This window comes from Lasioglossum baleicum, chromosome 2 (assembly GCF_051020765.1).
Source record: "Lasioglossum baleicum chromosome 2, iyLasBale1, whole genome shotgun sequence".
Classification (NCBI taxonomy): domain Eukaryota; kingdom Metazoa; phylum Arthropoda; class Insecta; order Hymenoptera; family Halictidae; genus Lasioglossum; species Lasioglossum baleicum.
This window is the reverse complement of record NC_134930.1, coordinates 9,433,349-9,456,886: the sequence shown is the minus strand read 5'-3', so window position 1 is coordinate 9,456,886 and position 23,538 is coordinate 9,433,349. Positions and strand designations below refer to the sequence as shown.

At 44.8% G+C, this 23,538-nt stretch overlaps 1 protein-coding gene across 5 annotated transcripts; it reads left to right on the top strand.

Moving 5' to 3' along the window:
• The first annotated feature begins 1,187 nt into the window (after nt 1-1,187).
• On the top strand, nt 1,188-22,934 carry Tpnt (troponin T, skeletal muscle). 5 transcript variants are annotated; one of them, XM_076443350.1, is made up of 13 exons: nt 1,188-1,403; nt 3,535-3,580; nt 12,776-12,793; nt 17,601-17,631; nt 17,806-17,910; nt 18,325-18,421; nt 18,496-18,532; nt 18,609-18,711; nt 18,872-19,090; nt 19,209-19,301; nt 19,388-19,468; nt 19,990-20,068; nt 22,184-22,934. In XM_076443350.1, exons 2-13 carry the CDS (start codon nt 3,555-3,557, stop codon nt 22,468-22,470), a joined length of 1,176 nt encoding a protein of 391 aa, XP_076299465.1. In that variant the 5' UTR covers nt 1,188-1,403; nt 3,535-3,554; the 3' UTR covers nt 22,471-22,934. The 5 variants fall into 5 exon arrangements, with proteins under 5 accessions (XP_076299465.1, XP_076299459.1, XP_076299472.1 ...); XM_076443344.1 differs by lacking the exon at nt 19,990-20,068 and adding an exon at nt 21,002-21,080 and having other exon boundaries at nt 1,193-1,403; XM_076443357.1 differs by lacking the exons at nt 12,776-12,793; nt 19,990-20,068 and adding an exon at nt 21,002-21,080 and having other exon boundaries at nt 1,193-1,403.
• The last annotated feature ends 604 nt before the right edge of the window (nt 22,935-23,538 follow it).

Sequence of the window (23,538 nt, the reverse complement as noted above, 5' to 3'; positions counted from 1 at the left end):
CAAACGATGTTAAAATGAAAACACGCGAGACAAGGCGATCTTTTCTAGCACGCGTTAGACTGTCCCAGAAAAATATTGCACATTCGAGGCTTCAGCTTATTTAAGTCCAGTATGGAAAGAAACGAATTAATCATCGTCCATTTAACAGGCACGGTTGTTAGCTTCCGCGAACACTTTTATCACTTGAATACGTCGAATGAACAATATGATAAAAATCGACCGAAGGTGTTTAACTCGATTTTGTCTAGAGAAAGAGTAACGTCGCCGCGCCGGTTCGATACAACAGGCGACAACGTTATAGCGCTCCGAGGAACATAGGCGAGCTCGCGTTTGTCCTCCACCCCTATAGTTGATCCATCGTGCAACATTATTTGACGTTTTGCGCGCGAGCGACTAAAAACAGGTGGCCAGTGGCTTATGAATCTCCAGTAACTTGTTCGATAGTTGAATTAGTTGGAGCAACTTCGGCCGGTGGTAGTTGATTGGTCTGCTTGGATATCCACGCTTCACGTTAATTGAATCGCTCTCGACCCGGCCAGTGATTATTAAATCTCACGTAACTCCTTGGGTCTGGTTATCAACCACACCACTGCGCTACTCTAAATAATCAGATGTTGATCGTTGACCCATGCAATTTATATTTTGTAGAAAAATCATAGTCGTGTCAAAAGTCGTAGAAACTCGCAATTATTATTTGGCATAAAAATAAAAGCCGCAGCGAGCGCAGCGCGGTTCGTAAGCGGACAGAGGTCCGACACGGTCCCACCGCGCACCGCATCGTGAAAACTCCTAATGGAGGTATTGAAAATTCACCTATCCGTATTGGAAGAATACCGTGTCTCGGATCTCGAATCCGAGCGAATTGCGAGCGTGGCAAACAGAGGCAAGCAGAAAAGCTAGCAGAGGTAATCAGGCATGCGGGGGCGGAACACGACGCGAACCGTCGAAAAGGGGTCCACGGGAAAAGCGGGCGGCGGGCGATCTTACATCGAGCGAGAAGCGGGATCTAAGAAGGAGGGACGAAAATAGTAGCGGTGCCAGGATCGTATCACGCTCGCGCCCCACGGACGTGTGGATCTCCTATCTATTAATAGCAAGACGAAAGGGAGCGATCGAGTCTCTCGGCCGAGAGCCGCATAGGCATCATCGTCCCGAGTCTTGGTGCTGTCCAGACTCTGCCCGCAGGACTTCAGAGCCGCTCGAGCTGTCGCGGACTCCACATTCCACCAGCAAAAAGCTCTCTCTCTCTTCGTGCGTGCCTGTCGTTGGAGAAGCATCTGTTGCTCGGCTGGTGCCCCGGAGAGGCGATCACCCCTCGTACCACCACATACACACACATCCACCCACCCACCCACACCGTCCGTCACACATAGCCAACCACCACACATTCACACCGTTCGAGTGTAAGTTTCATCAATTTTTCATTAGTGCTGCAAATTCGATTTAACCGATACGTTACTCGCGCCGAGACTCCACCGATCAAGTGTAAACGAACTGAGCCGCGAGCCGCGAGCCGCGATATTGGTGCGACCGTGCACGGTTTTTGATCCAGTGAATCTCGATCAGTGAGCCCTCCTCTTCCCCCCCGACTCTTCGTTGCCGTAAGAATCGTCCACGATCTACATCATCCTCCGAGACAGTGTGCACAGTGAAAAGGAAAAACGGATTTGCGCCTCTAGAAAGCTCGATAAGCTTGGTTCCCGATAAGCTTCGTAGTTCCAGAGTCCCAGGACTCTCACGCTCGAGAGCACGAATGGATGCCGCTAACCCGAGGATCGATTAGATCGAGCGTCGTAGTAATCGACCGAAAACAGAGATCTCCGAGAGATCGGACTACCTTCGCCTCCAGCTGAAAGTTCGTGTTCGTCTATGGGCAAGTTGGACCGCATCGATTCCTCCGGGCGAGCTTAAACAATGAACGCGGAAGCTGCCCGAGTTTGCTACCCTTTGGATTAGCTTCGTCGGCACGTGACACGCGACACGCGACACGCGACGGTAATCGTTTTGGGAATTTGCAAACCCTGGATGAACGTGTTTCGAAACTGGTTCTGGAAATTGTAATAGCAACGCGGAGGATTTGCGGGTAAACTCGCGGGAGTAAATTACTTTTGAGTTTTGAAATACGGCGAGGACAATTTTTGGTATCTTTGGATGCTTTCGGTGAAGGATAATCTCGTGGGACCAAAGTGTTTTCGGATGTTTTTCGTGTAGGCAGAACCGTTTGGAATCGCCTCGGGGTTTCGAAAGACGGCGCGGCGGGTACCGATATAGAAGCATGGCGCCGCGCCGCGACGCGACGTGGTGCCTACAGTTCCTCCGAGTCGGATATCCCGTTTCGAGGCATCCGTGAGTGGCACGCGCAATTATGTAATGTTGACTGGTTGTTGTTGCACCCACGCTGGTCCATCAGGGACTTTGAACGTTTCGTTTCCGTCGCGCGACAGGTTCTACTTTTAACATCTCCCGATTCGGTATCCGGCTATTGTTCGTCTGCGTTGTTCCGCGCGATCAGGCTCGAATAGGTCCGAGGTCCGAGTCCACATTTGATATATGTACCGCGGATACCCTTGCTGCGCAGGTTGAGGAGATTATGGTAGCTAGAGAAGCTGGCGCCGGGTTCTCCAGGAGGATGGGAACCGGAAATGTTGTCGGTGACGAAGATATCGAGGAGGAGGAGGAGGAGGAGGAGGAGGAGGAAGAAGAGGAGGAGTAGGAGTAGGAGGGTACAGACCGAACGTCGCAACGGTGCGAACAGCGAGGGAGGTTTTACGAGAAAAAGGGGAAGAGAGAGAATCGAGCAGAAGAGGGAGGGCAGAGGGAAAGAGAAGGCCGGATAAACGAAGGGAGAGAGCGAGAGAGCGAGAGAGAAGAGTAGAGAGTCGGTTTTCTAAAATTAGAGCGACGAGGAAGAGAAGGGGATGGCTCCTTATAGAGCTTGCGACGGCGAGCTTGCGGCCAGGGTTAGCAAACTGGCACTCTCTTTCTCGTCTCAGAATATCGGATTACCTTTGCACCAGTGCATCGTCTCTCGCCCCTTCGACTTCCTTTCTTTTCTAGCCTCTTCTTTCTCGCGCGCCAGCAAGGTTCGATTTATGCACGGCCGGCCGCCACCCTCGCACTTTCTACCCCTTTCGCTTGCACATTCTCGCATTTAATTCGACAGAAATTGGCGCGCCTGCGCGAACGAGCCAGAGGAACGAGATCGGATCGTCAGGAATTCTCTTTTGCCCTTTCCGCTTTCTATTTATCGGGTTTTCTCCCCCAGTGTCCACCCGGTGCGAGTTTCTGTACCCGGAAATAAACGTGCGATCGCGTCGGGGAGAGATAATCTTTTCGGTGAAGATATCGAGATTCGTTGGGAAGATTAGAGATCGAGGCTTCTCTCGGGAGGTATCGTTGCGGAAAATCCGATCGTCTCTGCTCGTTTCGCGTCGACGCGGCGCGGCGCGAGATCGTGGCCGACAGGCTGTGAACTGAACCGAACCCTGTTTGCTGCTCGGCTGTGCTAATCGGCGCTCTGTTTCCGTGTTGCAGCACCTTAACCACCCGCAAACATGTCTGACGACGAGGAACAATACTCGTAAGTATTGCCAACGGTCTCCAGGAGACGGTTTTCAAGTGTAATCGGATCGGAGCAACGACGCGACGTTCTCCGCCGCTTCGATCGCTACGAGCTTCGTACTCGATATCGCTGCTCGGCCATATGCGAAATAAGAAAAACGTGGCACGAGGTTCCATAAATCGAATGTTACGCGTGTACGCAAAGAGAAGGAGAAACGAAGTACGTGTGCATCGAACTAATCGATCTTCGATCATCCGAGAAACGAGATCGGCCGGACGCGGTGGTCGAGCGGCTGGGAACGTCGGCTTTCGATTGACTCTTGCAGTCGAAAAGGTGGAACACAGGTGTGCTGTCTTCAATCTCTCTAACGTGACAAATTTCTGCTTATTTATTGCAAAAACAAAAATTCTACATTGTCACCGAGATTTTAAAGGTACCACACGTGTTTGACTGGGAGTGTACGGTGTACAGTGTACAGTGACTCGCAATAATATTCGGACACTCTTAAAAAGGCAATAACTTTTTTAGGATCGGACCAATAAACGACTTGAATTTTTTTCAGAAGTTAGGAGGATCATTTTACTCGAAAAATTTCTCATTTTTTTCACGTTTCGTAGTCAATCAATTGTTCGAGATTCTCAAAAGAATCCGACTCGTTCGGTCCATCTTTAAATAATTTATTCTCTACTTTGAGATGGAATGAGTTTTTTAAGATTAGTTCTAACGAATACTACTGTGAGTGACTGTGGGTGTCATCGAGAGCGTAATCGTAAGCCATAAGCCATAAGCCATAAGCCATAAGCCATAAGCGAAAGCTAGCACGTTAGGCCAGGGAAGTGCCGCGCGGAGTCTTGTCACCGATAGACCAATTAAATTTCCTGGTTCATCGTGTTCGTTAGCGATCCGCAAGAAATCCGTGAACTCGCAGATATCGGCTTGCAGATTCACAGATTCGCGACAGCTATCGGTAGCCGGCACGAGGTCGAGGATCGTCGAGATCCCTCGATCGTTCTCACACTATGAACAATACCCAACAAAAATTGCGTACACGTAAGATCAAAAATCAAGAAAACGTACCCCTTGTGCCCCAAAACTGTCCAACCCCCAAGTTTCGCTGTGAAAGAACCATCCCTCCCCCCAACCCCCAGAACCACGTATCTCTATCTCGAAGTGTTAACCGTTTTTGCACGATCGATAGCACCCTTTCGGTCGTGATCGCTCTTTTGAAAACGCGTTTGCTCGCTCAGTGTCTCCGACATTTCCCAATTTCTGAACGCACAGCGTTAAATCTGTAGCGTGAAATTGGTATCGCTAGTTAAGTTCACAAAGATATTTGCAATAGAGTGTCTGGGGACCTGTGAAAATGACGGATTATAAATTTGTTAAATTTGAGATTATCGAGATTGCAATTATAAAATCCGCAGTCGGAACGTCGTAAAAATAAGATTCCTCTAGGGCAGAAAGCAATGGAGATAACAAAGGCAAGGAGAACTGTAATGTAAAATCGTCGCGTTGCCTCGTTGATCTAAGTGTTAAGGTCGAAGGATCCTCCGTGGACCGCCCACGTTCTAGCTCGCGCGGATAGAAGTAAAATTTTGCACGGGGGGTTAGATAATTCGGTTTATTTCGGAATCGTGAAAATTCGCGGGTGGGGGACATTGTGTACATCGACGGATGATTCAGCCGGGTCTATATTCAGTTGGGTGGACAGAGAGACGGGTCCAAAAATGTCGAGAGATAAGACACGGAGACGTTTCACGGGCTCGTGCATATTGGATCCCCGGCGCGGTGTGCTCCCTTATTTAGACACCGTGAACTTTCATGAATACCGGACGAGCCGTGTTAATTATTCACCGTACACCGCGAGCAAACGCGTTTTTAGCACCGGGACGATCATGCGATGCTCTGTCGCTACACCACCACCACCCCACCCCTTCCCCCAACTTAATGTTCTTCAGTTATATTCATTTTTTTGTCTTTTGTTGATTAAAACCGTGCCCCCACACCCCTGAAACCCCGTGTACACCCTATTCGCTAACAAACACCGTTTTCCGTTTTTCTCTTTTGCAGCAGCGAGGAGGAGGTGGTCGAGGAAACGTAAGTGTCCGCTAATAACCGAGTAACGAATCCTGTTGTTATCCTTGTAGCACATACACAACTAACCAGCGTGTTCTCTCGTTTTCTCATTACAGGAAGTAAGTTCCAGAGGCATGTCTACGTTTAGACGTCCGCAACGAACGCGCGGAGTATATCCTCCGGAGAGTCTTCTCTTTTTTATTTTATTGTCTCTCGTTTTATTATCGGTTACTTTTTTCCGTTCGATATCTCGTTTTCCCGAGAACCTCGGGCTCGCAATCCCCACGATAAGAGCGTCGAGATCCTGCGCGATCGATTCGATCTTCTCTTTGACGATCGACGCGTCGCGACGCCTCCCTTCTGGAATCATCTGTGCGCTTCGAGAGAGATCGTTCTTTACTTGTTTTTCTCGTTGGCTCGCTTCGTTCAGGGAATACATATGTACCGCTTCTTTCCTTTTTATCTCGGTTCTGAAATATTAGGCTGGTTACGAAGTGTTTTGGTTCGCGTATGGATATGGCCGTGTAAAATGTATACTTTCGGCTTTCGGCCTGTCGAAACGATTAAAGAAAGAAAGAGCTTCCCGAGCAGCTCCTCTTTCTTGGGTGTACAACCAGAAGCGGAAAATTTGATATACATATACAGATTCTAATGAGGAATGAAACACAGACTTTGTAGCCGACCTAATATTTATTTAGCTTCGAACTTGACGAGCAGATCGCATATAGAGGTTTCGAATGTTTTCCCCAAGGTGTACACCGGTGGACCGGCTTCTAATAATAACGAGACTATGCGTTCATGAGATTTCGTCGAGGTGATCGCGTGGTCCGTCGCCGATCGTTTAGGCGTCATTGAGCCGCGGAATGGTTTTTTGAGCGTGAACGTATTGCAAACCTTGTGCAACTATCGCGATCCCAGGCACACAGCCATCGACAGACGCGAAACTTAAACGGCACACGCGTTCACCAAGAACGAACCACGGTTAGAATTAGAACAGACATTTTCACGAAAATAGGACGCTCGGTTAAGCCTAGCTCTCTGTTCTCTCGGCATACGCGTTAGCCTAACATATTTTTTATTCCTCGAACTGACCATCCTTCGTGCTCGATTAGAAATTAACGGATACTACAGTTTCGTAAATTTTTTATTTTGAAATGGGCATTCGTGACATCGACTCGACCAAAAACTGGAATTTCAATGTCGCTTCAAATATTTTTTTAAACGTGTTTGAGGGTACATCGGCCTGTAGCACCGTTTTTCTAAAAGATATTTAAAATTGAATTTTTTCGGAAATATTTCTAAGGAAAGCTTCGTTGAACTATTATCGTACGTAATTTTCCGCCACGTTTCGAAGTTTTGCCATTTTTCCAATTTTTACAGAATCGTCCGCAACGAGATCCATTCCACTTGACAAACAGTTCCATCGTTGCCGTATTGTTGTTATCGACAATATTTCCGCTTCGATACTTCGTTATAAAAGAATTTTCCTATTTTTCGTGCGCATCTTTCGCAGAAAAATTCTCGGCGAAAAATCACGTCGTCCTAGAGTGATCTCTCTCGAAACCATCGTTAAAATTAGACCAGTCGTGGTTCTCTCACGAAAATAGAGCAGACGAATGGCGCGCGGCGTGTTCGAATGTGTGTCTAGTTACATATTAATTCGCCGGTGTCATAAATCCGGCTGGATTTACGGAGGATTTTGCTAGAACGCGAATCGGAACGGAACATTCGAGACCTCGAACGAGCACATTCGAATCGAAAAGGGCGGCATTCGTTTGCGGGAAACACGCAGAAAACACGAATCGGACAATTCCGTGACGGTGGTCGGTTGCTTGGGCGTTTCATTCCTTAAAACAAATTTGAAAAACTCGCAATGACTCACAAAAATGAGAAGCCACTTCTTTTGCGTTTTGGTGACTGCAAAGCTCGTTTTGTGTCTTCGTCGTACGTTGGATCGATTAATTGTTTCGAATATGCTGCGTTTCAGCGCGAAAATTAACGATAAAAGTTCCCTGCAAGCTGGAATTTGCATCAACTTTTCGTGCCAGTAATATTAAACTTGAAACAATGAACAGCAGTTTGATACAATTAGCTTTTCACTGTAGGGGAAGACTGAGCAGCGTTCTCTTTTATTTTTGCGAGTCATTCATCGCGAAAACGAATCGCGAAAGGATCCACCGAGATCTGGATCCTGATCGGATCGGAATAGAACCGTTTCTCGGTGGATTAGCTCGGGAATGAATTCGAATTCGAATTTGAATTCGAATTAGAGAGTGCCTTCGAATTATTCGGCCGACAACCGATCCCGTCGACCGGTGACAAACGAAAAACCGGGTCGTTTATTCTCCTTTCGACAGATTTGCTTTTCTCTGATCTTCGTTTCTCTGTTTTGTTTTTTCAATCTGCCTCTCTCCAATCTACTCCCCTACGCCCGAAAATCTCCACAATACAATACACAAAATATATACCAACCGATCGATCGAAATCACCATCGACCGAACGAACGACCGACGCGAATCACAAATACTCGAAAAATCGAAGGCAACCGGAGAGGAAGATCGAGTAAGTTTTTAAGTCGCCGGCAAATCACAAATTGCACAAATATTGTTGTATATCGCCTGTCTTGCGCGGGCAAACAAGCTGTGTTTCACTTCTCTGTTTCTCTACTTCTTTGTTTTTATTTTTCTTTTCATACACTATATTTTTTTTCTTTCTGTTTCACCTCTTCGCCGCTGTTAATCGTCTAACCAAATCGTTGTTGTCTTGTCTCTACGGGTTCCGGTTATTTCTTGTACGTCTGCTATTCCGCTCTTACAAGTCTCTGGTCGCTATTCACGCAATGTTGTTTTATTTTTCCATTTTGTTTTTCTTTTCAGTTTCTGTTCTATTCCTTTTCTACTTTTTTACGAGTTTTTTTCCCGTTACCTTTCTTCTTCTATTTCTACTTCCACTACTATTTCTTCTTCTTCTTTCTCTTCTTTTTGTTGTTTTAGTTTTGATTTTGACACACGTGCACGAGACACCTTTCGTTGCGAGATTCGTCCGTCCACGTTATACTCTACTACATACATATATTGTTTTACGCTGTTGTACCGTCACAGTCCCCCTCGGATAAACGCGTTCCACTTCTCTAATGAGATGCGTTTTCCAATCGCCGAGGATTTTGTTTGCCTGCGCCACGTTCCTTTGATGTCCGGACCAATTATTCGGCCGCGGGCCTTCTACCATTTCACTTGCGGAATTTCTTTCTCGGAATCACTGAACCTGTGAATTCCAAAATTTCAACGAACCTCGAGCAAATTGAAAATCTTGATGTTCTCAATCCTTTCATATTTTTAATGCCTCCGGGAGATGAAAATCTTCGATAAATTTAATTCAATTCTTTTGGAAATTCCAAACTTATAGTCGACGAATCTTGACGCAAATTAAGAGTCTCAACATTTTAAGTTAGAATTCGTGAATTAGACAATTTTAGTTAGCGATCGCTGGTACAAATTGAAACAGTGGACGTTTTTAGTTCCTCTGCAATTTAACTTTTCATATCATAGAACCGTTTCACCAATTATGCCATTTTAGCCAACGAGCCTCGATATAAACTCAAAGCGAGGACATTTATAGTCTCTTTGTTTTCGAAGCCTGTACAAGTTGGATCTTCGGTGATTTAACTTTGCAAATTGCGGAATATAGTTGCTAATTCCGTCATTTCAGCTAACGAACCTTGATACGGTAAATTAAAAGCTTCGACGTTTTTAGTTCCTTCATTTTCAAATCCTCTGCAAGCTGAATCTTCAGTGATTTCGTGTTTCAAATCGCAGAATTTATTTTAGAGTTCTAGAAGTTTATCTAATGAACCTAGCTTCAGTCAATTCAAAGCTCGGACATTTTCAGCTTCTGCATTTTTACAATCCTCTGCAAGCTGAATCTTCGATAATTTTATTTTGGAATTTATACATTTCAGCTAACGAACTTCAATACAGTACGTTGATAGCCTACACATTTTCAGTTTCTTCATTCTCGAATCTTCATGTTCAAAAATATATTAACAACGATGGAAAATGGTCCCTCGAAGGAACGTTTCGCTGAAAAACAAAATCAATACCGATATGTATTGCACTTTTCAAAGATGAATCTTTGATTCTTCAGGATCTTGATTTAAATGAATCATTCGCAACGAGCGTCCAACTTAAAGACTCGCTTAAAAAATATCCATGTGGGGACGTTTTACCTTTGGTACGGTGATGAAGCGTCCGCAGCCGTTGATGTTGCAGCCTTAATCGCTGCCATATCGGAGCCTGATAGTTTCCGTCCCCTGTTTTTTCCGCCACACGCAACCAGTAAACGTTGTACATAGACGCGACTAATTCCCGGTAATTGGTGCGAAGAGGGTGATTTTTCGCGGCGAGGACGTTTTAAAATGTTCTAATGGCCACTAACGTTATCTATTAACAAGGTGACAGTATCTCGCGACAAACTTTAAAAGCTTGTTCCGTAATTGTCAAAGCATTTTTCATCTCCACGTCCCGCGGGACTCTCTCATTCCCGAAAAAAAGAACGTCGCGAGAGAGAATTGTTTCCTAGCAAATGGAATTTTCGAGTCAAACGTTCCCCCAATGAAAAATCACCTCTTTGGAAGCGAGAACGTGCCCGTGCTGGTGTCATGTCGTCTCTCTTTCTCACTTTCTCTCTTTTTTCCTCGGTTCTCTTTATTTTTTCACTGTTCTGTCTCGTGTTCTTTCTTAGCCTCACTTGAGATCATTGTTCGTAGATCGCCTATACATTATATTCCACGTTACGTATTCGTACTTTGGTCTCGAAGACACTTTTTCTCTTCAGCTTCTTGATTTTTTTTCATTCGTTCTTTTTTTGTCGAACGAGAGAAAGAGAGAGAGAGAGAGAGAGAGAAAGAAAGAGAGAGGATGCGACTCGAACGTGTCAGCTTCTCGTTCGTCGCGCTTCTCCAACCTGATTTTTACCTGTTCTTTCTTTCTCATTGTCAGTCTCGCTAGTTTCACTTTTTTTCGCGCTCTTCTTCGCCAACCGATAACTCATTTTTGCCCTAAATGTTTTTTTTTTGCTGACGTTGGTTTTATTGTTATATATCGTCGTCGTCGTCGTCGTCGTCGGAGAAGAAATTTTGTTGGCGCGCGACTCAAGTGCAGCTCTCTCTCTTTGTGTTTTAGACGAGCGCGCACTCACATACACACATACATACATGTATACTTTTATGTATATACATATATGGAGTATATACATATGGAGTGTATACATATATACTCCGTGTATATATGAAAACACAGACGTTTCTCTGCGTGTCGATTTTTCTTGGCGTCTTTTTGCCGATTTTCACTGTTCCGTTTCTGTCTCGTTTTTTTTCTTTTTGTCGCTGCTGGTTCGTCCCATTTTTTGGGTGCTGTGTCGATGTTGTTGTTGTCGATGGTCAAACGAGTTTGTCTCTATATCGCTACAACCCCTTATCCATCCACAAACATGATCCAGTATACGCACACGCGACCTGTCAAACGAATATCAAACTCGAACGCGAGCAAAATGCACGCGCGCGGCCAATAGAACCGTAGAAAAACTGAAAAATCTCAAGTACTCGATGTTCAGGGCGGGTACAGAATTTTTTTCGAGACCGGGACGGGATTTCCCAGAATTTTCGCCACTTTCGAAAATCCTGAGGTTATCGGAGAGTCCTTCTGGATTAGTCTTCATCATCGGGTACTCGAGGTTTCATATTTTTCTCGTAGACATATTCAGCGCGCGCGCGCGCCGATTGAGAAGTGAAACGACGGGTTTAATTGGTGGATTTAATTTCGGAAACCAGGCCTCCGTTAATATTCTCGGTCGATTCTCTCGCGACGCGATTATTTATACGCCGACGAGCCTAATGTCCTCGCTAAGAACGTCACGATAGACAGGCAGCTCCAACTTCTCTGATAAAATATAACGATGACGCGTGCTTTAACGCTTTACTTAAACTGAAATTTATACTGTCGGAAGCTTCGTAGATTACTTATTTACAGTTTGCGGTTTACAGCATAGTCAATTTTGAATGTGTATCATACTGTTTGGCAGAAAACGAAAGAAACGCGGTCGCGCCGAGCGCCGATCGGCAATTTCCAATCAGATTTTTGCAATTCCTCGTGTCGCGAAAACGGGTAAAAATAAAGTTGGAAGCACGTTTTGCAGCAAGCATAATAGTCATTCGAAAGCCCGTTAATAGGTTTCCGGTCGGTAAAGTGTTAATCAATCATAATCGGATCGACAGCGTCGGTTTCACTTTTCAAGAGAGCCGCGTCTGAGCAACACTCGGGTCCCACACATCACGATCACGATCACACAGATCAGCACACGCAACTATCTCACTATCCCTCTCTCTGTTGCGCAAAACTGCATCTGTCGCATGACGATCGTTCAATTTTCTCGCACCTGGGAACCGCCCGACCGGGGAAACGGTTTGCGAGTAGCTGTACCATAAAAGACAGCCAGGTGTGACGAGGTCCTCGAGTCGAAAGACAGACGGTGGGCTGCCGGTTCTCATCTTTTCGCATAAACGAAACGATGCGCGAGCCGGCTCGTGGAAAACCGCGAGAGAAATCCATGAAAATTAGGGGTGCGCGAGGATCCGAAAATGTCGGGCCTGATCCCAAAAAAATTCTTGCCACGACCCAAATGATCTCATCCCCAATTCCGAAGATTGTCGAAAATCCCAACCTATTCGGGAATCCTGAAATTTTCGATAACCCGACTCGGTCCGACACATTTTCGGGTTCTCGCGCCCACCCTCTACGAAATCCACGAGAGCCACGAGATCCAAATTCGCTGGAAATTGTGGAACTGGGTAAAACGAGAGTGGTTAAACGCGGGTGGAACGCGGCAGGCTGTCCGTCGACCGCTGACACTGACGATGCTTTTCACCTTCAATTTTCTTTTTTTCTTTTCGTCCGATCGAGGCAGGATTCAAAACCGAACGAACGAACGAAAGCGAAAGAAAGGCGAACGAACGTACTTTCCCGCGGCTTTGTGCAGTCCTAAAAAAAGCAACACACCAAACAAAAAAAAAAAACAAACAAGCAAACGAGGAACGATGTGTATCGACCGTTATTAATCTGCCTTTCCTTTCTTTTTTTGTAGGGGTAGGGCGTCCCAAAAGTAAGTTGACATCTCGAGCTGGTTTCTTATATTCGCCAATAATACTTTTCTTTGTTCTTCGGCCGCTCTCACAATCGCCCCCTGGAACCCTCAAAGTCCGCGCTTTTGTTCGAACTTTTGGCGGGAACGAGACTCCCGGTACATCGATATTTCTATCGATTCGAGACGTCTTTTTTGATCGTTCTGCCGATTCAAAGCAGATCGCTGTCATTTTATTTTGACGACTTTGTCGGACAAAATTTCGTCCACTCTGTAATTCTTTTCTTCGAGGTTCTTGACCGTGTGGAGTCGTGTTCGATCATCACCGCGAGGAGCTCGGAATATTTGTCGGCGTGTCGGCAAGGTTGTTGCTCAGCCGAAAATCTTTTCAGGCTTTTGACCGTGTTATACGGCGGCCGTGTTGCATAAGGGGTAGTATGCAACTAATATAACTCGCGGCGGCTGGACGATTGCCAAACGTTTCATAAATATGTGTACGATAACGTAATGCGGTTTATTCTTATACCGAAGCTGAGGTGTCCGCTCGTTCGGTACGCGCCACGTTCCGTACAGATGCAATCTAATTAACGGACAAACGGCTCGCCGGAAAAACATGACCATTGTCTGCGAGCAGCTCATGCCAACAGCATGCATTCACACCTCTCTCCGATCCAATAGATTCACCTCGCCGATCCTACTCTTTTCTCGCTCGAGAAAAGCTCCACGGAAAATCGATTCTTTGTTTCTAGGTGAGCTACCAGGCTGGCAACAGAGCCCTTTGCAAATACCCTAGATTCCTTATACTTATCATATTCTATATACGATAATGCAAATACGAACATTTCTAATTACATTTCACCGATTTTTTTTTACAATATTTTATACTTCTACATGTTTTCACAATTTTGTACATTCGATCAATTTTAACGCGTCAAACTTTTTCTATAGATCTTCCTTACCTATTTGTTTCAACTTACATTCCTAAGAATTATAATGTCTTTGCTGGAAACTGTTTGTATGTATACATTTTTGTTGCCAATGTGCTCCTGTAGTGTTCAACCGTCACCTATATACAAAGAACTGTAACACCTTCGTCCTGTCCAATTAATCTAAATTTTTGTCACACGTATTTCCAAAAATGTTCATCCAACGATCACCTGCATTCAAAGAATGACCGTATCTCTGCCCAGCGTGTCGCATACGAGTACGTACATGGTAAATCGTTCGTCAGCCCCTTATACAACATTCACCATTTTCGTCGCATGTTATTCACGTTTTCTCTCTAGATTTTCCTCGTGTCCACGCATGAATCGCGACGCATACATACCAGTGATACGTGCCACGCACACAAGCACGCATACAGTGGTGTTTCTGTATTTTGTATAAACGTAAGCTCCAAAGTCTCGATCCTGCCAAAAAAGGGCTCTAATCAAACCGTGACTCGGTGCTCGAATGAACAGCTGACCCCCCAACACCCCAAAAAACCACCAAACCGCTCATGTTTTTTTTTCTTTCTCTGTCTCTTCTCGCTCTCTCCGCCCTCCACCCTCCCCCAGACTTGCCGGTGTTTTCTTTTTTGTCTCTCTGTGCTCGCCCCCCGAATTAATCAATCACGAATTAACGGCTCTCTCTCTTACTCTCTCTCTCTGTCTCTCTGTACATATAATTATTTTCCCGTGTGCCCGTCGAAGCACACGCGTGCACACACGAAAACAAAACAATTAATCGGCGATTGTCTCGTTGATCTCGCTCGAGCCAACCACTCTTTGGTGTCGTTTCACTTTGTTGTGCTCTGTGTCCTGCTCGTATCCAGGGCTCGTGTTGTTGTTGGATGTTGTACTTTGTTTTTATTTGTTTCCGCCAATCTTCGTGCACCACCACCCAAAACCCTTCGAATCCGCCAAAACAAAAACCCTCGAGTCTGTCGCGGTTTCTGTTAATCGTGCCCACTATGCACCATAATCGACCTTCGCCGGTGACACTGACCGACATAGATTTTCACTACCTTGATCGGTTTCGATGACTTCTAGACAATTATACGTTCTAGATTTTTCACGTTTGTTTATCACGCGAAATGTTCAAAGTTGAGAAGTCCGCCTGCTTCTAGAAAATTGAATTTCGCAAAAAAATTGAGTAGAATCAGTCTACCGGTTGTCAGACCGTGAAAGAGAGCTGATTCAAATTGTTGGCCAGCGTAATTACCGCTCCCTGTCGTTCTCGATCTGTTTGTTCGCAAGAAAAGCAGAATCAGTGGGGGCTACCGAATCGGCGAAAATCCGCGAGAGTCCGCGAAATTCGAGGCGAATCGTTTTCTCGTCCGGCTGGTTTCGCAATACCGTTGCGTAACAGCCGTCTCGCTGCCAACGGTGTTAAACGTTGTTTATGATTTCGACGCGAGCCGAGAATCAGAGAATAAACTGACCGAGGACAAATTTTGGAAGAGGTCCCGCGCGCACTCGGCATTTTCTCGCGGCTTTTGTCATTGAACTCGATCGACTTCGAGTCTGTGTTCAACGAGATTTTCGACTGATATTAACAGAAAATATTTGGAAACATTAGCAAATTATTTCGGACAGAACCGATTGACTGTCTATGCGGTAGATAGGATGATTTTGCGATTCAGTGGCCCCCAGGACGACACGACCGTCGATACCCGAATTCGTTTCTGTGATCTGGCCAGCTCCTTGGCTTCCGACGCTTTTTTCGGCGTTTATCGATATAATCATTGACAAACGACCGACGACACCGACGTTGCTTGCACTCTCGCGTTGGTAAAGATGAAGAAGGAAATGTCTGACGAGAAGAAGATTGCGCGTCTCTTCCGTTTTACCGTTTTTATCGTCGTCTGTTTCGCGTCGGACACGGCGCGGCGCGTCTCGCGGGAACAAAGCTAATGCGCAAATTTCAACAGTCAGCTTTGTCAACGATTTCCCGCCGAGACGTACATATAGTATGTATATGTACATATACGAGTACGGTGAGCAGCAAAATTGGAACCATTTTTCTAGAAAATCGTTATTTACACGTTCATTGCAAAGGGATCGCGAAGAACTCGAGAGAGGACCACTTTACGTTACTCAGTCGTATTTAATTGTTTTATACTTGACTCAATTTTGCACCAACATACATCTGAACCACTATAATTCATATTTTATCGAAGAACCTTTGACGTTTCTTTTTAGATTCATACAATATTGTCGAGATTTTCTACCACATTTTTGGAACTTCGCTCTCTGAATTTTTATTGGGTTTCACTGATTCGATTTCGCTGCTCACTGTATATGTATACATTGAGAACAACCACGTCAGAGTATTTCTGTCGGATACCGATCGTATTCTTGTTCTCTTGTTGCTGTATTGTCCAACGTTTCCAATCTCTCTCTTCGAAACCTTTGCTGAAAATCGCTTCTGTACAAACACGCTTAATCGCTTGTTACTCGAGCGGCTTCGTATTTACCATTGTTGATCTTGTTCTTTTTTCTTTCTCTCAAGCTAAACACTAAACGAAAACCGTAGCTCCTGAATCATTGATCCCGAATCATTGCGGACCCCGACGACAATCGAGCGACTGGTCATCTTTAAAATTAGAAAGATCCTCTACCCTCGATTTCTATCGTCGATCCTGGATTCGATCCACAAGGTATCGATTGATCCGTCGCGGACACGTGCTCGCAAATACTTTGCATTTTTGACGCGTTTCCAAATTCACCAGACAAATCGACATTTTCCCGTCGTTTTAACACATTCACGCTTCCAAGCGATTACTCTGAAATTTATATTGCTGACGAGGAACTCGCGAGATCCTCGTTTAAGGATCACCGTTGACCCTCATAACTTTGATTTGACAATGATCAAATTTTTAATCAAGAATCTCGCAATTTTTGTTTTGCATAAATTCTCGGATTTTCAAGTCCTTGATCAAACATCAGCATTGACCCTCGCAACAAGCCAATTAAGTGTTAATTAAGCTGATCTCGGTTCGATTTCCCCGAACAATTTCGTCGCCAACATACCCAAATTTTCCACGTGGAAACTGACCATTCCGAACGATCAAGACTGCAAAATTTTAAGCGAAAAATCAATCGGGATGCACGACGTTCTTCCGGTTCTCGAAAGAAAATTTAAAATCAAGCGACCGCATAATTCACTGGTAAAACCCTCCATCAATTTTCCAATATCCTGTTCGAAGGGGTCTAATAGATTCCTCCGAGGCCGCAAACTCTCCCCCTTCCCCTAGTTACCCTAAACTCATTAACGTCCCCAGCTGGCGTTCTCATTACTTCCTCAATTATATACCGTTTTTCTCTCTTTGTCTCTCTGTGTTTCACATCTGTTTCTCACGCACTGTGCCGCGCCTAATCTCCTTCTCTCCGAGAGCGCTTTGTACACTGATATTCTGTCCGTATGTTGTACGTCTGTCCGTCCATTTGCGTGTCTGTTTGTCTGTCTGTTGTGTCTGGCTGATAATGCGCGTCGTCTAAACGCGCGCGGGCGTGTGTGTGTTTGTCAGACGAAACGCAATCCTTTTTTTTGTACAAAGAAATTAAACAAAAAAAAGAAAAAGAATCTGAAACGCAACGAATACAAAAGGGTTACAAAAGGATGCGAAATAAAATACATATACAGGAAAGAGAAAAGAAAAGAAAAGAGTAATTCGCCACCGAGTAAAGAGAGAGAATGGATGGAGTGTAATAAATAATGGAAAGTGGAACGTGAGAGTGGGGCGTACGGCGTTCTGGTTCTGGAAGATCTTGCGAGATCTCTCAGAGGACGAGGCGGCGCAGGAACTAAAGAGAGTTACTTTTGTTTTCGCTCCGGCCTACATCAGGGACTCTGGGGAGAATCCCGAGTTTATGAAGGTGAGGAGAGATCCCTTGCTGATCTCCTATACATATACAATATTATAATATACAGAAATACGTAGATATTTAGATATACATATGCAAAAGTACATATACGCGCGGACAACTCTTTTGCACGAACAACAACGGCATTTCACGTTCGTTCATGTCTATTTTTCCGGGTGCGAGCAGAGGCAGGAACAGAAGCGAAGCGACCTAGACGAACAGCTCAAGGAATACATTGCAGAATGGCGGAAGCAGAGAGCCAAGGAGGAGGAGGAGTTGAAGAGATTGAAGGTATGTTACGTGTCTCCGTCTAATGCGTTCGATTCGAATCAACCTTTACCAACATGTCAAAGATATCAAAATGTAATTTGCTGCAACTTCAACGCGCACCTAAAACGTTAAACGGTTAAGTGTGGATTTATAGTGGAGCTGCGAGCATCGATGATAGCGGCGCGGGGTGAAAAGAAACCAGCATTCGTGACAACATTTCGACACATACTAATGAAAAAGTACATATGTATTTTCTTTGTTTTTCTTTTTTTTCACCGCACAGCTCACCTCGCTGCTCCACTATAAATCCACCCTTACGGTTAAAAGATTGACTGCCTCTAAAAAAAATGAGCATCGGTGTTCTTCAGACTATTTACTATTTTTTGGACCTCGCACCCGAACGCTTTACCGTACATTCGATATTTTATTCTTCAGGAGAAACAAGCGAAGCGCAAGATCACTCGCGCGGACGAGGAGAAGAGATTGGCCCAGAAAAAGAAGGAGGAGGAAGAGCGTCGCCAACGTGAAATCGGTAACGTTCGATATTTTATTCCGTTCCTGAGGCGATACCTTGACTTCTTTACGTTTCGTCTTTGAATTTTACAGAGGAGAAGAAACAACGTGACATTGAGGAAAAGAGAAAGTATGTTTGTCCCTTTTGGGATTCGATTCGATTCGATTTTAGAGATGGTTGTTTAATGAAATGTTGGCTTGTTCAGGCGTCTCGAAGAGTCGGAAAAGAAACGCCAAGCTATGATGCAAGCGATGAAGGACCAGAGCAAGAAGGGCCCTAACTTCACCATCACTAGGAAAGATCTGGCAGTGAGTACATATACTGAAAATATTACAATAATGATCGTTTAACGAATGCCTTCTTCGAATCATTAATTTTATCGCGAGTCTGATTCGTGGTAGGGAAAAGGAACGACGAATAGATGTGTTCGAAGGTAATTAATGTTGTTGATTTCTCGGTGTCGATTAGGGTAACCTCACGTCGGCGCAACTCGAGCGCAACAAGACGAAAGAGCAGCTCGAAGAGGAGAAGAAAATCTCGCTGAGCATCCGTATCAAACCCCTGGAAATGGATGGTTTGTCCATTGAGAAGCTCCGGTCCAAGGCCAACGAACTCTGGGACTCTATAGTCAAGCTGGAAACCGAGAAATACGATCTGGAGGAGCGACAGAAACGCCAGGACTATGACGTGAGTGAAAAACTCTCTCTACAAGTTTCATCAGCTTGTAATTTCCTTAACAATAAGTTACTCGCGTTCTTTCAATAAAGAAATGCAAAAGATACACAAGTAACGCTTCTCGTTGCAGCTTAAAGAATTAAAAGAACGTCAAAAGCAGCAACTGAGGCACAAGGCTTTGAAGAAAGGTCTTGACCCTGAAGCCCTCACCGGCAAGTACCCTGTAAGTAGTCTTTCCAGACCTAGCCTGGGAGATCGAAATAAATCCTCCTCCGCCTCCGCAACAATAAAACTATTTTCTCGGTGCAGCCCAAGATTCAAGTCGCCTCCAAATACGAACGTCGCGTGGATACCAGGTCCTACGACGACAAGAAGAAGCTCTTCGAGGGTGTAAGTATATCTTTTCTCCAAGTAAAACAATCGCTGATTCTTCGAGCACTCGGGCGACTCAAAACTCCATTTAAACTATTTAAATACGGCTTGGTCAGTGTTAACTCTTCAAGAACGACTCACGCTCCTCTGCTAAAATCTTTCGATATCTCATAAAGGAGGTGCGTTGTATTATTTGTAACGTTTCGGCAACGAAGTCGAGCTACAAAACAAATGCGAAAACATAATACATTTAAAAGCTGTGCCATAGTCGGTACAGTGCACAGGCGTCGTTCTTAAAGGGTTAAACCTCGAAAACGCGACCTTGAAGAGACCCTTGAAGAGATGTCGACGGTTTGAAGATCTCGATCGATTAAAATTCGAACAATTTTCCCGGCGCGAGAGAATCTCGTCGACTAATAAATCGTAAAGAAAGAATAGTAAAAAATAAGCGACACAGCTCGTTAGGCTACTTGTAACGAAAAAAAGAAAAAAATACGAAAAGAAAAGGAACGATTGATCAGCGAAGAATTGAATCGCAGGGATTAGACACGCTTCTAGCGGAGTACAACGAGAAACTGTGGAAACAGAAATCAGAACAGTTCATGAAGCGCACCAAAAGTGAGTCCCATCGAGTACTGTTTCAGTGTACATACATATGTACCACGGTTTTGCTTGTGCGTTGCTGAATGATACCACAACTTCCCTGCCCCCGTGTCACTGTTGATTACGTCCTCAAGATCGTCGAAACGATCGTGTTTTTTTCTAATTCGTGTTGAACCCCCATTTACCAAATAGTGGATGTACAACACAGAAAACAATCGAGTTCAACACATCTACATACATATACCGTATATCGCTCGCGAGGAACTCACCCCACTTGACCCCCCCTCGATGTTTATCGTAATTTATTATCGAATACGACGCTGACGAATAGGGCTTTTCCCCGAGAAGCCCTCCGGTTCCTCCACACTCGAGAGATCGATTCATTTCTAATATTATGAAATAGTTTCTCTATCGAGTAAAGCGATGTCTACTCTAAATTAATTCGTCAACGTATTTGTGAGATTTTAATCAGAAAAATGTCGCGAGTAACGTTGGTAAAAGTTGCATTAAAAGCCAATTAAAAGCAAAACAGTTGACGTATGTCGAGACATTTACTCGTCACAACACAGACATCCTTGTCAAGTGACTAACGTTGGGTCTGCGGAACTGGAGAGTACATGGATTAATGTAACAAGAGTTCGTCGTTAACTATCGTCGGACAAGCCAACGGGCGTCCTACCCCCGCAACCCCTTCGTCACCAACACCCTTTCTACACCCCTGAACCCAAGTTGTCGAAGCGATTCAGTGTCCCGGGAAAGCCGTGTCTTGAAGCTGGTTCCAGACTACGTACATATATGTAATACCAGTCGTTAATACCGTTCCGATCTCCCGTTGAACCCTCGAGAGTAAACTGCGAGGACCGATAAAACCGAGCAGAGAGACCGGGACGAGTGCCCCCCTGTGTGACCATGTATCCTAGCATGCGATTTCCTCCGTTGGTGTTCCAGGGCCTGACCGAACAGCAAAAGGAGATCATAGAAAAGCAGTGGACTTCGCAGAAGGAGCAATTCCTCGGTCGTCAGAAGAGTACGTATGATAGACTCGCTGTCGAGCAGACGCACGCGACGGATTTCGCTGACAAATTCTCGAAACGAAACGGAAAATCCGTCCGACCTAACCTTTTGTGTTGAAATTTTTCACACAAGCGAAAATAAGGAAAATTACACGAGTTAAACAGTTATCCACAGTTTATACATTAACATTTCTAGATTTTTATCTATGTAGTAAGGTACACCGAGTATACAAAGAATCGAAGGAAAAGTTTGTAAAATAATACCGAGGAAGAGAATTATGTGTACGATAATTGGGGTAAGGGGACGATATAAAAATTTGCGATAAAAGGTGAGAATAGTTGATGCATAAACTCGGAAGCAGCAAGGAGGAAATAAGAAGGTACATATCGGGGCCTGACACCTTGTAGCCGAAGGATTTATGGATCGGTTGGCGGTCTACGGTGCTTTTATCGTGCCACCGCGCACCGGCAAGATAGTAAAATACGCGGGCGTAAAAAGCGTTCCGCTGTAGTTCTCGTTTATTATTTCACGTACTCGTATATGCGTCTGCTCGGTTCGCGGTTCGCGGCTCGTGAAGCCTGATCAGCCAGAACATTCTCTGGAAAAGTGGGTCAGAGACGATGCTACGGATAGGTATACTTGGTTGGTTTCGTTGGGCGAAACGCGTTGAAAAGCGAGGAGGGAAACAACCCGGAATTAGTAACGAGCGTCGATACCTTTGATCTTCGATTCGGCACTCGACGAAAGAAAGAAAGAAAGAGCAACGTTTCACGCATACTTAACCCTTTCACGGTTCATTTTGATTCGGGGAACTAGAGTCCTGTATAGACGAATATGTTCGACTCGCAAAGACTGGTTCTCATTGTAAGCTCGCTTTTGGGTGTAAGCAGTGTCCTTTTGATTATTCACCCCCTGACGACGCTAGTTGGGAAAGGAAAATATTATCGGCTAGCACCCGAAAGCTTCGACAGTGAGAACGGTACGATGGAGTAGTTGTCCATGCCATCACAGATCCTCTGTATAAGCATGGAAAATCCTCGCTGTCATCGCCGGAGCTCTAACGACCATATCCTCGCGCGACGAGTCTAACATGTTTGTTTTACTTGCAAACTATAGCGAAGTTGCCGAAGTGGTTCGGCGAGAGGCCGGGCAAGAAACCTGGAGACCCCGAGTCCCCGGAGGGCGAAGAAGACGTGAAGGCTGCGGCTGACGACGAGGAGCTCGAAGAGCCACAATTCGAAGAGGAGGAAGAAGAAGAGGAGGAGGAGGAGGAGGAAGAAGAAGAAGGTGGAGAAGAAAAGGAGGGAGAAGGCGAGGGTGAGGAAGAGGAGGAGGAGGAAGAGGAGGAGGAAGAAGAGGAGGAGGAAGAGGAAGAGGAGGAAGAAGAGGAAGAAGAAGAATAGACACCTCCTCGAACGAATCGGCACCTAACCAACCACCAATTCAATCGATCGATCATCAAACAATCTCGAAACATCCTACGAACCATCGAATATAGTCGTGGCGGCAGTAGAGGCAACAATGGCGCGCCGTTGTCCCAGAATCCCGCTGTTACGGGTCTCTTCTCGTCTCGTTCTGGCTTGGGCGAGACCGGAACGGCAGCGGAACCACGACACCGGAAGTCGGACACCGTCTGCACGCTGTGTTTCACCGCGATGAACCCTCTCTCTCTAATGGCGAGGATTCCGGCGAGATAAAACACGCTGTTACTACTTACCAGCTGTTCTACTACTACTACTACTTCTACTACTATTATTCTACTACTTCTATTGCTACTATAATTACTATTATTATTATTATTATTATTATGATATTGTACAAAAATACACGCACACACATTATTAAAATAAAACGGTTTATCGTATAACACCGTCTCGTCTGTTGATTGCCTCTAAATGCCTGATTACTTAATTTTATTTCGGAATAGTTAGTATAGCTTCCTTGTAAACATGAAATTTCAATATATCGAACAAATGTATTTTTCATTCCTCCGAGTCTAAATCCGTTAAAAATTACTTTGAGTTCTCTTATGAAAATGCAATTTGCACACACCATCAGCATTACACGTGATAACCTCTTTCTCGCGGTTTTCATAAAAAAGTCAAATTAATTTTATCCACGTTATCCTTCACAACCATACAACACGCACAGCATTATACAGGTATCTAACATTTATTTTTCATTATTTAATATTCACGGTATTTCATAAAGAGGATTACGTTGCATTTAATAAAACCTCATCATTTTAAAAGCCATTTATTTATTATTTTACGAGAGAACGACATTTATTTATTATTTTACGAGAGAACATTTATTTGTGATTATAAAGACTCTCATCGAAACAAACTGTGGCAAACATTAAACCTAACCTCTTTACCTCAAGAAATTTTTAATAACGCCTCGAAAGATTGACAGATAAAAAAATGTCGTTCCGATCTCTTGATAGAATTTGATTTACTTCGTACGAAACC

Bases quoted from the DNA above. Each gene is read 5' to 3' on its own strand.
- Tpnt (XM_076443350.1), top strand. From the start codon at position 3,555: ATGTCTGACGACGAGGAACAATACTC. The intron at 17,911-18,324 runs GTATGTTACGTG...TTTATTCTTCAG, and splicing joins AGGAGTTGAAGAGATTGAAG to GAGAAACAAGCGAAGCGCAA. The intron at 19,091-19,208 runs GTGAGTGAAAAA...TTCTCGTTGCAG, and splicing joins AGAAACGCCAGGACTATGAC to CTTAAAGAATTAAAAGAACG.